The sequence below is a fragment of the Lactuca sativa genome, chromosome 7, assembly GCF_002870075.4.
Source record: "Lactuca sativa cultivar Salinas chromosome 7, Lsat_Salinas_v11, whole genome shotgun sequence".
Classification (NCBI taxonomy): Eukaryota; Viridiplantae; Streptophyta; class Magnoliopsida; order Asterales; family Asteraceae; genus Lactuca; species Lactuca sativa.
Genome location: NC_056629.2, coordinates 198,751,850 through 198,767,040, shown reverse-complemented (window position 1 = coordinate 198,767,040; position 15,191 = coordinate 198,751,850). Strand labels below are relative to the sequence as shown.

General features: G+C 35.2%; 2 protein-coding genes across 3 annotated transcripts; one reads left to right on the top strand and one right to left on the bottom strand.

Moving 5' to 3' along the window:
• The first annotated feature begins 2,552 nt into the window (after positions 1-2,552).
• On the top strand, positions 2,553-5,971 carry LOC111884958 (thiosulfate/3-mercaptopyruvate sulfurtransferase 1, mitochondrial). Of its 2 annotated transcripts, none has more exons than XM_023881265.3 (11): positions 2,553-2,861; positions 3,186-3,431; positions 3,530-3,592; positions 3,669-3,793; positions 3,988-4,150; positions 4,252-4,311; positions 4,419-4,477; positions 4,571-4,652; positions 4,851-4,914; positions 5,316-5,383; positions 5,481-5,971. In XM_023881265.3, exons 1-11 carry the CDS (start codon positions 2,763-2,765, stop codon positions 5,592-5,594), a joined length of 1,143 nt encoding a protein of 380 aa, XP_023737033.1. In that variant the 5' UTR covers positions 2,553-2,762; the 3' UTR covers positions 5,595-5,971. The 2 variants fall into 2 exon arrangements, with proteins under 2 accessions (XP_023737033.1, XP_023737031.1); XM_023881263.3 differs by having other exon boundaries at positions 2,554-2,861; positions 3,183-3,431.
• Positions 5,972-6,942: 971 nt separating this feature from the next.
• LOC111884980 (phosphoglycerate kinase, cytosolic) lies at positions 6,943-9,426 on the bottom strand. The gene is made up of 7 exons (XM_023881287.2): positions 9,270-9,426; positions 8,904-9,137; positions 8,460-8,537; positions 8,109-8,369; positions 7,721-8,038; positions 7,472-7,630; positions 6,943-7,370 (listed from the first exon to the last, which is right to left on the bottom strand). The coding sequence occupies exons 2-7, from the start codon at positions 9,096-9,098 to the stop codon at positions 7,176-7,178; spliced, it is 1,206 nt and encodes a 401-aa protein (XP_023737055.1). The 5' UTR covers positions 9,099-9,137; positions 9,270-9,426; the 3' UTR covers positions 6,943-7,175.
• Positions 9,427-15,191: the final 5,765 nt, after the last annotated feature.

Here is a 15,191-nt window from a genome sequence, read left to right as displayed (position 1 = left end):
CTTCATCATCACTTCTTTTTTCGGTCTTTTAACTCTGTCGAATCAATACCGCAACCCACTAAAGATGAAGAGACTGTAGGTTATGGTGTTGGTTCGCTAGAGTTGAAGTACCAAAAAAAGAAGGATGGTGAAGACAACGATGTTACTAAAGATGGAAAAGAAATAGAAGTTTGGGAGGATGAGAGATGAGATGGTGACCGGTAAGACTCAAATTAAATTTCTCAAATGTGGTTTCAGGATTACGGTGAGGAGATACAGATATGTGGGGTATATTAATTTTTGTAAATATATAAAAAATAAATATATAAATAAGAAAATTAATTAAAAACAATTAATAAGGGTAAAATAGTCTTTTTAGGTAAGACATGAACCAAACGCGTTACAAAAATAAACAGTAGGGACCATTCGAGTTAAAAAAAATAAATTAATTAAAAAATAAACAGTAGGGTGGTCTATTAATTTTTTTAAATATACAAAAAATACATACATAAATAAGAAAATTAATTAAAAAATAAATTAATAAGGCACAATAGTCTCATTAGGTAAGACAGGAACCAAACACGCAACAAAAATAAACAATAGGGACCATCCAAGTTAAAAAAAATAAGTTAGGGACCAAAAACACAAATTCCCCTAAACCACAGGGACCATTCGTGTAATTTAATTTTTACTTTTCGTTTTGTTCATATTTGGGTAACTATTTTTTTTTGTACACATCTAGGTAACGAACTTGTTGAAACCGTTCACATTTAGGATTTAACCTGCTATAGCAGGTCATAATGGTCATATGTGAACACTTCCAACAAGTTTGTTACCTAGATTTGTACAAAAAAAAGATAGTTACCCAGATGTGAACATATCGAAAAGTTAATTACCTTCCTAAGTCATATTCCCTTTATTAAATGACTGAAAGATATCTGTTTTTTTGTTTCTATTACCATCAATGGGCACAAGAGTATAAGGAACCTAAAAATAATTGATGTTAGAAATAATTTAATTTGTAGAAATAAGTCTAAGAAGATAAGAGTTGACATAAACAACGAATAAAAGTATTATTTTTCATAATATTTTATGGATAAAATATATAAAATATAAAATACATTTATCTTTTTAGATAAAGTCCACCATATTTTGTATCAATTAAGCATTTTATACTTTTGTGTTGTCTTATTGGAAATTAGTAATTTATATCTATAAGAAAAGTATTGGAAAGTAGGTCATTAAAGATCTTTTTTTTTTTCCTAAACGTAATAAAATGAAGATATTGTCACTGAACACCGTCTTGACTATTTATCTAATATTTGTTTTTCTCTTTGTCTTTATGATTTTGTTTTGTTTTGTTGTATATAAGTTTTTTTATCTATTTGAATTAGAGGTTAGAGCTTGTTCTTTCATCCTATATTTGTTTACTTTGTAATAGATAGGTTGTTTTCATCTCTAGGCTGTCAAAAGGATATTTTTATTTTCATAGGTGGGGCATTCCAACGTGTAATTATATTAATTATTTATATTAATAGAACTTTATCTGAGATACCGCCATCCGTTAGAAAAAAAAAATACTCCAAGAACACAAACATATTTTTACGATTTGAATAATTTAAGTTACATAATTAGTTATAATGAGACGTGTTTTGGTTATAGAATATTTGGTGTTTTGTGTACCTAACAAAATTTTGTTGTTTAATAATAAGTTATATACTAAGGGCATCCGTTATACCCTTTACTAACTATTATAATGATGGGTGTCAACTCAGCATCACATTCAATATGACACAATTGGCTGATATAATAAGTCTACTAGGTGTAAGACCCATGTATTACATAGGTTAATTAAAAAAAATTAATATAAATATATAAATATTTAAGAACTTTAGATTTACAAGAAAATAAAAAAAATAATAAATTATTAAAATTGATTTTTTTTTCTTTTAAAGTTAAATAAATAAACAAAATAAACTAATGAGCTTTAATTTGAGAATTTTGAAATAAAAAGGTAAGTCCTTTAATGAAATTGATATATTTATTGTAATTTTTACATTAAAATATTGTGTAGAATTTATTAAAATAGAAAAACCAATAAAATAATATATGGAAAAGAAATTTATTCAAAATAACTACAAAATAACATTTGCCAAATTGAATGGGAATGTAACATGTGACAAAAAAAACTTTCATTTATCAGACTCTAACATTATGTCTATATATGACAAAATTACCCGATTGAAATGCAATGTTATAATGAAACCAAAAAACAATAACTTACCAATTATATAAATATAAATTTAATAACATATTGATTACATTATAAATAATCCAAAATCAAATTAAGTACTATTTGTTTGTCATAATATTGGTTGTAACGACATTAACCGAGAAAAGACATCATAACATCTCATCATATGATCGGATACATATTAATTTTAGTATTTTTATTTTTAAATCATTAATCCTATATCAAAGTGAATAACAAGTTAAGACAAAGAACTAAGTGACCGTTCCTATAGTTTACTCTAAAAAGAAAGAATCGTAACAAAAACTCAAAAATACAGGGGCCAGGTTGCAAACCCTTTTCTTCATCATCAATTCATCATCATACCAAAAACAAGTCTGCTTTGGGTGGAGTGGCGAGATAAAGAGTGAAACACCGCTGCTACGTTGATCATCAACTGTTTGATCAACCGATTACAAAAGGGGCTTCTCAATTTCGCATTCCGCTTGTTCATATATGGTGTTTATAGAATCTTCTCTCGGTTTCTGATCAAATGGCATCCGCCTTTCTTTCAAGAACTCTCTTTGCACATCGTTTCGTCTCGTCTTTCGCCTTCAACCAAAAACCCCAAAAATTAGCGCCCCTTTTCTTCGTAAGTATCCGCTTTTGATCATATTAACATATCCGAATTTAGTTATTTGCTCTGTTGATTTGTCTTCCGCTTGTAATTATTGCTGGTAGGTTGGGAATCATTTCATATCAGTAGTTAATTGGATTTTTTTTTTCTAATTCAATCGGCGATAGTTGTCGATTGTCTCATAACATAATCCAATCTTCTTCTAATAGGTTGGATTTCGTACCATTTTTTTGGTAAATTAGATGGAAAATGTTTAATCCATCACTTTTTGAATGCAAACTTAGTAGGTTCGTAACCATTGCAGTTACCTCATGTAGCTATTTTCTTCATTTTCAGAAGAAACCCCTTCATTCGTGGGCTTTCCCATCTCAATCGGTGTACAGGAGGCAGACCTTAGTTCGTAGTGACATGGCTTCCACCATGGTTGGATCTACCTCTCCTTTCTCAACACAGTCCATGTCAACTTCTGAGCCTGTTGTTTCAGTTGACTGGCTTCATGCCAATCTTCGTGAGCCTGATATGAAGGTACTGGATGCATCCTGGTACATGCCTGATGAACAAAGAAATCCACTTCAAGAGTATCAAGTACGTATTTTGATCTCTGAACTTCATGTGGCATTTTATCAAACACTTGTAAGATACTAAGATCACTTGCTAATATTGTTCAAATGGGGTCTCAACAGGTTGCACACATTCCTGGTGCTCTTTTCTTTGATGTAGATGGGATATCTGATCGCACTACTAATGTGAGACACTTATCTTTCAATCCTTTTCTGTGTTTTCTTTTGAAGTAAAACTGAAAATATGGAACCTTTAATTCAGCTGCCACACATGTTGCCATCTGAAGAAGCATTTGCTGCTGCTGTTTCTGCTCTTGGTATTGAAAACAAAGATGGAGTTGTTGTTTATGATGGTAAGGGGATCTTCAGTGCTGCTCGTGTCTGGTGGTAAGTTTCATTTCCTTAAAACTATGAGGGCATTTTTGTCTTTTACACATTGATCCACCAAACACAGTACAACATGTTCTGTTCTGAGTTATGAGTTATGACATGTCATGCCACGTGTAACAAATGGGGCCTACACTACCTGCTATGGGTTAGGGCTTATGTCATCATGCTGATGTCATCATAAAATTGTATAGGATGTTTCGAGTTTTTGGACATGATAGAGTATGGGTGTTAGATGGAGGCCTTCCTATGTGGAGAGCTTCAGGTTTTGATGTTGAATCGAGTGCTTCAAGTGATGCTATATTGAAAGCTAGTGCTGCCAGCGAGGCAATAGAAAAAGTATACCATGGCCAAGCTGTAAGTCCATAAATTTCACATAATATATTTATATAAACCAAGTTTATATAATTTTTTTCTGTATCAAAGTTATTAGGAATTGATCTCTTTTTTTTTGGCAGGTTGGTCCAGTTACATTTCAAACAAAATATCAACCACATCTTGTATGGACACTTGAACAGGTTTGTTGGATTAAATTTGTTGTTTTTTTTTTTTTTTTTTGTAAATTCATTTCAGTTTGTTTTTTGGGCCCATTTTATGATGTATTTGTTGTTATTGATTGTTTTAGGTTAAAAAGAACACAGAAGACCAAACACATCAACATGTAGATGCTCGGTCAAAGGCCAGGTATAAAAAAATGTCAAATTTAATGATTTTTAATTATATATTATGAACTTTAATGGTGTTTTTTTTTTTTTTTTAATTTTGATTTGTTTTCAGGTTTGATGGAGTTGCAGCTGAGCCTAGAAAAGGAATAAGAAGTGGCCATGTGCCTGGGAGCAAGTGCATTCCTTTTGCTCAGGTAATCATGAATTGTCTATAAATCACAGTAAAAATCAATAAGGGCAAATTTGTAAAAAGTTAGGATTAATGGGGAAAAGTGAAATCCTCCTTTTCCTGACTTCCTTTTTTTTATCAAGGCGTTCTCTCTGTATTAAGTAAAAACGAAACACATATATAAAAAGACTATGTTTTTATAAATGTTTCTTGATTCTTACAGATGTTGGACAGCTCACAGACACTACTATCAGCAGACCAACTTAAGAAAAAGTTTGAACAAGAGGGTAAATTCGTCAATTTCAAAATTATACTTCTTTTGTTACTGAATTCTTAAACCATTAAGTCATTTTGTCCAGATTAAGTAAAATAGAAACAACCATGTATAGCAATTCTATAATAAGTGCTTAACCCATTAAGCACATAAGTAAAAAAGAAACAACCCCTTATATGGATTCGACTCATTTTGAATAATGAATTAACCACTTTACCCCTGTTATGATTGCATTCCATTTGAACTTTAATGGTAGTGTGTCTTTTTCACTTGGGTATCGAAAAGTTAATAAAAAAGTAAGTCTTGCAGTAAATTTGGGACATTTAGAGGGAAAGATAGATTACTTTCTTGAAATAAATTTTTTTTTAAAAAAAGGATTTTTTTTCATTGATGACTTGAAAATTACTGTTACAGGAATCTCATTGGAGGGACCTGTTATGGCTTCATGTGGCACTGGAGTCACCGCATGCATTCTTGCATTGGTGAGATATTCTATTTTGATTTTTTTCTTTGGATTTGAACAATAAAACAAAAATGGCATTTTGTATATTTTTACAAAAAATGATTTTGTAATTGTAGGGACTCCATCGACTTGGGAAGACAGATGTTCCGGTTTATGACGGATCTTGGACAGAATGGGGAGCACAAGAAGATACTCCTGTTGCAACTTCAACTCCAACTCCAACATCTTGATTTTAACAAACAACAATTTTATGGGCACATGTGAACAAGCACAAACATGGAGATTGTGCATCATAAACATATGGACTTTGTATTTCAACTGTTTGATTTGGTGGGTGGATTCTTTTCGATTTTATGCAACTAAAAAGTCAGTGTATTTCGGTGCCTATGTGTCTGACTTAGGCAACAAAATTGTATTTTCATGTTGAGTATCAATTTGGTTGATGGATTAGGGTTTGAATTGCACATAAGTAGAGGGTTTTGATCATGAGTTGGTGGATCGAAATATTGGATGGATTAGCTTGTTTGATTATGCAATTCAAACTCCGAGATGTTATGTTAAACACGAATAAAGGTTGAATTTTGATTTGAGGTCCTAATTTGTGTGATATGAGTCTAATGTAACCTTCAAGTTGTTTGTATGGTGTAAATTAAACCAAATAAGATGTCTAGGTGGTCTAGGGGTGATCAAACACTTTAAAAGGAGTTGGCATGCGTTCAAATATTATAGCATAGGTTGCAATCTTGGAGTGACTTGTTGCAAATGCATGTAATATAACAAATGTTGGACATGTTTCAAATTTGACCACATAAGATGGATGCTACGCAGTGAACATGTAGTAGAACGATCAAAGGTGTAAGATACAATAAATAAATAAAAAGGTTGATGCATGTCATTGATATGTCAAATGTGTTGATGCAACCAACACAAGTGGCTTTGGGTGCAATGGTTAGTGCTTCAAGTGGAAGGTTGGTCAAGAAGGGGATGACTCAGTGTTGATATGGAAGAGGAGCATGGGATAACACTTCCTTGAGCTAATATTAATATGTTGGTGTGTTCTCTTGTCACCATACTTCATTCAATTATCCTATTTTCAAAGTAACATGTTATGAGATCGTTCATTGCATGTCAATACAAATAACGCATGTCCTCATTTTTTGACCAATAACATTGACTTCACTTTTATATTTTCTTTTATGCTAAATGTTATCATTTTTTCAATTTTGACAATTGATTATAGTTTTCACTAAGCCACTATATCTTGTTTTTTTAAACAATTTTGACACCAATTATCATGTCATATCTGGCAACCGAAGAAAATGATCAAAATTGAACGAAGAAAAAACAATGTTCGAATTTGTAAAAAGAAAAACTAAAAAACTAGATGTGTTTTGTGACATTTAACCCCAAATTTCCCATCTTTCATATTTTAAGTTTTTATTTGTTTTAAGAATAACTAGAAAAATTATCAAAATTACCTTTACGTTAATCGAATGTTGAAAAAGCCTTTTCAAAACTTTATGAAAATAAAACAAAACTATAAAGCAACATAATCTACCAAGACAAGACACATCATCAAATCACCAATACAACGTGTCATTCATATAAGGGAAAATGATTCCAACTCAAGAACCATATGAATACTCAAAAAAACAAAGGCCACAATATGTTCACACACACCTTCACATGACCTTTTTATTAACTTCTACTCTAAACTTAAAACCGTCAAAAAACCGCAAAAGTTGGTTTCCATTATGACATTTTTCTGACCCTGGTTCAAAACACCAAAAACAAGATCAAAAGACAGGGGCTCAAGCGTCATTCAAGGCGAGCACACCTGGAAGTGTTTTTCCTTCTAGAAGCTCCAAGCTGGCACCGCCACCTGTCGAGATGTGGCTCATCTTGTCAGCTAGCCCAGCCTTCTCCACTGCTGCAACCGAATCACCACCTCCAATGATGGTTGTCACCCCCTTTCCACTAAGCTCCGCCAGTTTCTTTGCAATAGCCTGGAAACAAAACAAATATAACCCATTTAGATTATGCATTGCATTTGTTTATTAAGGGTATTTTAGTAATTTCACTAGTGTATGTATGTATGTATGTGTACCTCTGTTCCTGCAGCAAACTTCTCAAACTCAAACACACCCATAGGTCCATTCCAGATAACAGTTTGAGTAGTATCCAAAGTTTCACTGAATGACTTAATGGAATCTGGACCAATGTCTAATCCCATCCAGCCATCAGGAATACTATTGGCTGGAACAATCTGTAATGGAGCAAATATATATAATAAGGAAAGGGCAATATGGGGAAAAAGAAAATAAAAGAAAAGAAAAGAAAAGGGAAAAAAGAAAACCTTGCTGTTGGCATCTGCAGCAAACTTGTCAGCAATTACAACATCAGTAGGGAGTAACAGAGACACCCCTTTAGCCTTGGCATTTTCAAGAAGTGATTTTGCAAGATCGAGTTTATCTTCTTCCACAAGTGAAGATCCAACTTTGAGGCCTTGAGCTTTATAGAAAGTGAAGATCATACCTCCACCAAGAATAAGGACATTAACCTTCTTTAACAATGACTCGATCACACCGATTTTACTTGATACCTTTGATCCTCCAACAATGGCAGCAAATGGCTTCTTGGGATTGGATACAGCTCCAACTAGGTAGTCAAGCTCCTGAAAACACAAACTTATGTAAATAGATTGCCAATTGACTACACTTAATCAAGATTAAGAAATGACAGACCTTTTGCATGAGGAATCCAGCAACAGAAGGTTTCAAGTACTTTGTGACACCTTCTGTGGATGCATGTGCTCTATGTGCAGTGCCAAATGCATCATTAACATACAGGTCTGCTAGTGATGCAAGCTTCTTTGCAAATTCAGGATCGTTCTTTTCTTCCTCCTTATAGAATCTGACATTTTCAAGAAGCAAAACACCCCTCTCTGGGAGCTCAGCCACCAGTTTCTCAACTTCTGGACCTATGCAATCACTTGCCATCTTGACCTGTTACAAGGTGCAAAGAGAGCATTTCAGAAAAGAGTTGAATTAGATGATGAGAGGTGTGTATAAATGAAGATGCATGGAGAAACTAACCTCGATTTCAAGGAGCTCGGAGAGTCTAGGCACAAGTGGCTTCAGGCTGTATTTTGGTGTAACACCCTTTGGACGTCCCTGTAAATACGTTCACAACAAACAAAAGAACATACAGCATTAAACCCCCCTTACAAACAATTCAAAGCCTAAGAGGTAGCTATTGGTTAATTAAGCTTATGAGGTCCCAAATCTGAATCTTCCTTCTTAGGCACCCCTTAGATCAACTAAAAGAAAGTGATTAGCATCTTTATTGCGATCAAAGAATGAGCAAAACGGATTCAAAAACCACATCTTAGTCACGTTATTATATACGTGAGATTTAACTGCTATGGATGAAGATTACAGAAGAAACTTATCCATATACATGTGATTTGGAGATAGATTGCAACACGTATATCAGAAACAAACATACGACCCAAATCAAATGAGGAACAGAACACATACCAGGTGAGAAGAGAGGATGATTCTGGCGCCATTGGACATCAAATATTTGATAGTAGGGACGGCGGCGCGGATACGTGTGTCATCGGTGATCTTAAAATTGTCATCCAAGGGTACATTAAGATCAGCCCTAACAAACACCTTCTTCCCCTTCAGATCTCCTTCCTTCAAACTGCTTACGCTCTTCTTTGTCGCCATTTCTCACAAACAAAAACGATTACTTAGATCTTAGCTTCCCTGTCAAAATCCCCAAAAAAAATAATCAAAACACATATTACGATCAGAAACAAAAACAATTCAAATCATTGATATGCATCATGGATTGAGAAAGATCTGAAGAATCGATCGATCGGATTAGATCAGACTTACGATGATTTTGAGGTTGTGAGATCGAGAGAAAAGAATCAACTGGATCGATGCTTTTTTTATGCTTTTATGAGCGACCGTGTTCTTCTTTTATGGTATTCTTTTCTAGAATGTGTATGGACCACAAGGAAAAAAAGGCCGGTTTGGGCGTCACGGGTTGAATTACTTCAGCTTTCATGGGGTGGGCCGAAACATGCCATGTTGAGTTGACTACTTGACCGGGTGTTATTTTTTGTTTATGTTTTTATAAGTATAAGTATGTTTCATCAAATGTAACTATTATAATTCTTGTGATACTAATATTATTTTTGTAATACGTTGACATGATATGAGATGTGCTTTAGAAATAAGTAGACAGTTTTTTGGTTCAACTCATTTTTTTATAAACAACCAACCAGATATTAAAAAATAATAAAAGCATTAGCAAGGAATGAGAGTAAAAAAAACAATTATATAAAATTTAAAAGATATTGTAACCAATTAACCCAATTTAAAATATAATTTTTATTTTATTAAAATACCAGAGGAACAAGAACTCTCTAATCGAGTAAAAAATGTCATTTTTCTTAACTTCCAATTGTACTAAATCAAGACATACACAATAACATCTATTATAGTCTTTTTCTTCTTCAAGTTCATGGCCAAGTTATCATTGCACCGAATCAAACTCTATATGTTGAATATCCAACCACTTGAACACCGCATTCCAAGTTTTGCCTGTCATCTCACATTAACAAAATATGATTTAATTGTCCCGCCTCTATCAAAGAAATAGGACACAAAATGGACGAAGCATTTATCCCTCGAGATACAATGTTATATCTAATAGAGTAATAGGAATTATGTACAAAAGAACGCGACATAACATAATATTTACCTTTCTAGGAACAAAAAGTTTTCACCCCGTTTCACTTCCCGCTATTGGAAGAATAATATAATCAGTTTATCTTCTTGTATTACTAATCGTAAAGCATCAATTCTCATCGATCTTCAACCACCATCTGTCCTCCTAAAATGATAAAGACACGCCTGTCACACCCCTGAACCAGACGGCGGATACGTCCGGGGGATTGTGCATGACTTCATCCATGTAGTGTCATTACATAGTATATAATCGAAACATAACATCATCATCACATGAAACATCCCAAAAATACTAGCCAAAAATTTTGTTTGAAAAACAATATCAAAACCCATAATCATCCATAATCAAATGGAAACCCAGTGACAAGTATCGTAAAATCTCATATCAAATATTATATCAAAACTAAATGAGAAAAATATCAGAGTCTCAATCAATCCCAGGCTGAAAGTTGTGGTTTGTGTCATGCGATCATCTCGAGCCCTTCCCTTTGCTAGAAGAAGTACCTGAAACCAAAACTGAAAAATGTAAGCACGAAGCTTAGTGAGCTCCCCCAAGATTGTCATTCATCTCACCAGGTTGACCCGGAAGGGTGTTACTTTTACTTGGGGGCCCGAGCAGCAGGCCTCATCTGAGACCCTTCGCCAAAGATTGTGTGAAGCCCCAGTGTTAGCCTTTCCCGAGGGAGTGTAAGACTTTGTAGTTTATTGTGATGCTTCTATATTCGGGATGGGTGTGGTGTTGATGCAGAGGGGACATATGATAGCATATGCATCGAGGCAGCCGAAGCCTCATGAGACGAGGTATCCCACCCACGATCTGGAGCTGGGGGCGGTGGTGTTCGCCCTCAAGATCTGGCGTCACTACTTGTATGGAGTCTGGTGTACCATATATACGGACCATAAGAGCCTGAAGTACCTTATGGATCAACCCAACATGAATATGAGGCAGAGGAGGTGGTTGGATGTGGTGAAGGATATGACTGCGAGATCTTATATCATCTGGGCAAGGCTAATGTGGCAGTCGACGCCCTGAGCCGTAGAGCATCGAGTGCTCCGATCTAAGATGTGTGCATGAGGATGACAGTGATGGCTCCAATCTTAGATACCATTCGAGAGGCCCAAGTGGAGGCCGCAAGACCGAAGAACCGCAAGAGGGAGCAGGTGAATGAGCAGGTTTCTGAGTTTGTGACAAATAGTTATGGGCTTATAACTTTATGAGGGCGGATTTGGGTGCCCTGTACGGGTGGAGCTTGTCGTATATTGATAGAGGAGGCACATAGATCGATATTCTCGATCCACCCAGGGCCACTAAGATGTATTTGGACCTGAAGAGAGATTATTGGTGGCTCTGTATGAAGAGGGACGTGGCATGGGTAATTGAGAGGTGCTTGACCTGTCGTCGGGTTAAGGTGGAGCACCAACATCCACATGGCCCGTTACAGCCTCTAGAGATTCCCCATTGGAAAGTGGGAGCAGATTTCAATGGATTTTATCACCAAGCTACCGAGGATCGTGTTGGATTAGTGTCTAAGGCTGTAACTATAATTGGTAAGTACTTGACCTGGTTGTGCATGCTCCTTTTGGGTTGCCTTCACCACAGCAACTTAACAGGATGATTTGTTAAGAGAGAAGAAATATTATTGTTAATATATTATGAGAATAATATATTAAAGGAATAATAATATTATTTGATTAATATAAGTCATATATTAATTAAGAATTAATTTGGTGACTTAAAGAGGTTAATTGAATAATAGGGCATAAACTGTCAAATGTGTGATAGTTGTGTTTTGGGCTATGTATCCTTATGGATATAAGGGTGGACGAAATTTAGGGTTTGGGAACCTTAAAATCGTCCAAGCCTAATATCTAGAAGGATCTTGGATTGCTTAGGGCCTAAGTTATTCAATTAGGGTTAAAGGTGAAACCCTAGTATCCCATAGTATAAATAGATCCCTAGGGTGAGGGAAATCGACACTCATGCAAGGCAAGAAACCCTAGGGCCGATTTCTCACCCTCATATCTCTCTCTAAAATCATCTTCTTGCTAGTTGGTGTTTGTAAGCCATTAGAGGAGTGACAATTGTGACTCTAAGCTCCAAGAAGAAGAAGTCTCAAGCAAGTAATCCAAGGTATTGTTCTAGATCTTAATTCATATGATTAGAATCAATTGTTTACATTAGATCTAGTATTAAAAGTCTTGGATAGAATGCATGTTCAATTAGAGAAACCTAGATCCAAGCAATTAGGGTTTGCATGTGCACATAGGAAAGTTCTTATGGCTCAAATCCATCAGTGGTATCAGAGCTTTGATTGATTTCTATTGAATTGATGCATTGGTTATTGCTTGTTGCTTGAAAAATTCGATTTTTGGTCTTCTTCCTGATGAACTCGGCGAGTTCCACTGTGGACTCGACGAGTCCATAGTGGGAACTCGGCGAGTTCCATCGTCAGAAAGAGGGAGTTTCGAGATTTCTTGCTGTTTTACTTGAGGAAATTTGCCTTAACTGTTTTGGGTCATTAAAATCTGATTTTAACCATATATATGAGTATATTCTTGATCAAACAAAAGATAATTACCAATTAGTTGAATAATAATTTCCTTATATGATAATAATTGATTATTTGAATTGAATTGGTGAATTGTTTTGCAAGTAACATTGAATAAGATCAAATTGAGATAATCTAATTGTTGATTTACATTATTTGCTATTTGACCCTTATGTTTTGAAAAGTTTAAAACTTGTCCTCAAGTTTTGAAATTTAAGTTTTGTGATTAAAAGTTTAATTTAAATAATTTAAATTTCAAACCCTAGAATTTTACAAGTTTAAAATTCAACCCTATACTATTATATGATTACAAGCTTAATATATATATATATATATATATATATATATATATATATATATATATATATATATATATATATATATGAGTTAAAATATGTTAGTCTTAACGTTAGTAGGCCTCATTCACGAAGCCAGTCTATAAGGTGGGTATAAGGTTGCTGCCTATAAAATGGCGCTTAATGGGTGTACACTCACACCCACCGCTTGTTTGACTGGTGGATGGTCGTTAGCCGAACGGGTAGGATAGGGCAAACCTCTTCTCATTAATAAGTATAATGAATCTATTTAAAGTAACTAAACTATTTTATAAAATTCTCAATCTTAGTTACTTTAGGAAAAGTGAATTGATGCAATCCCATGAAATTACACTTTGCACCATTGTTTAGATGTTAGTGGAGCGTGTGTGGTTAACCGGCACACTATTGGTTCTAAGCAAAGGTGGAAAAGGATGATTCATTGTTTGTCATAGTTCGGTGGAGTGTGTGTGGTTTACCGACACATCGAATAGGTGATTGTAACAATGAAGGCACCATGTAGATTTGCATGGTTATTCACACCCGCTTTGTGATCCTCGGAATCCCAGTCACAAACCAGAGGGGCATATCGAGATTTAAACATGCCATTGAAAAGTTCAATGAATCTCAAAATCTAGGAATTCTCAATACATTTAAAACTTAAAGCTTTTGTTTTTCATGGTGAAGAATTAGTGAATCGTCATTCACTTACCTCCGAATTATTTGGATATTGGATTACGGTATCCCTTTTCTAATATGTAAATAATGTTGTTGGGTCCTAGCCCTAAATTTCATGTTGGGTGTTAATTAGGGACTTAAATCTAATCAACTTTGCTCCTTTCTATTTGTATATGTCTAACGCAAACAACGTTGCTGCTAGCTCATTCACGCTAATGAGCCTTTGTCAAAAAGTGACCTTCGATGGATCGAACTTTAGCGAATGGATAAGATACATTTGCACGATCGCTCGTTACGAGGACAAAGAGTATGTTCTCGATGAGAATCTTGAAAAGATAAATCCAGAAACTGCTACTCCCGAGGAAATGGCTGTGTTTGAGACACATGAGCGTGATGTAACGAAAGTTCATTGCGTCATGATAGCCACCATGAACTCCGAATTCCAAAAGTCCTATGAGGACATGTATCCTTATGAGATGCATCTAGACTTGATGGAGCAATACCACCAAAGTGCGAGGCAAGAGCACCATGAGATCATAACGAATATGATCACTGCTAAAATGGGAAGTGGAGAGTCTCTAACCGTGCACTTGAAAAAGATGCAAAGGTATCTCGATCGTCTTCGCAAGTTGAATGTCAACTTTGGGGAAGATTTGGCTATCGACTTTGTTCTCCACTCCTTGCCCTCATGCTACAACCAATTTAGGATGACCTACCACATGAACAAGGAAGAGGTCACCCTAAGCAAACTCCAAGGGCTCCTAAGGACTGCTGAGAGCAACCTTAAGGACAAGTCTATTGCACCATCTCCCAATCCGTCTGCTGCCCCTGTTTTGGCTATTGGGCAGGGAAGGACAAGAAGAGGAAGGCTTCTTCGAAGAACCACCGCAAGGGAAAGTCCCAAGATGGTTCCTCTTCTAGTGGGACCAAGGTTGATCTTGCTAAGCCCAACCCTAACCCAAAAGAGGCAGAGTGTCATCATTGCCACAAAATAGGGCATTGGAAGAGAAGCTGCCCGGAATATCTGCAAGCCATCAAGGATGGAAATATCAAGCCATCTTTTGCAGGTATATACACAATTAAATCTAATGATTCATCCCATGCTACAGGGTGTGGTTACCACATTTGTTCTGATTTATAGGGACTAGGAAGAAATAGGGATGTGGAGCTTGGAAGAATAAATATAATCATAGGGAACAGAAGATCGTCGTCTGTTACCAAGATTGGAGTGTATTCTTTAGTGCTTAGTAATGGACTGAATTTAGATTTAAACAATTGTTGCTACTCGCCAGATATGGCAAGAAACATCATTTCTTTTCATGGTTTGTTTAAACAAGGATTTAGATATTCGTTTAATAATGAGAATGGTTCAATTTATGCTTATCTAAATGGTGTTTTATATTTTGAAGCAATGCCTTGTAATGGAATTTATGAAACTCTTATGGTTGTAGATAACCTAGGAAATGATGTGTTGTGTATAAATTCTTCCAATAGTATGGATAGAGCATCCTTGTGGCATT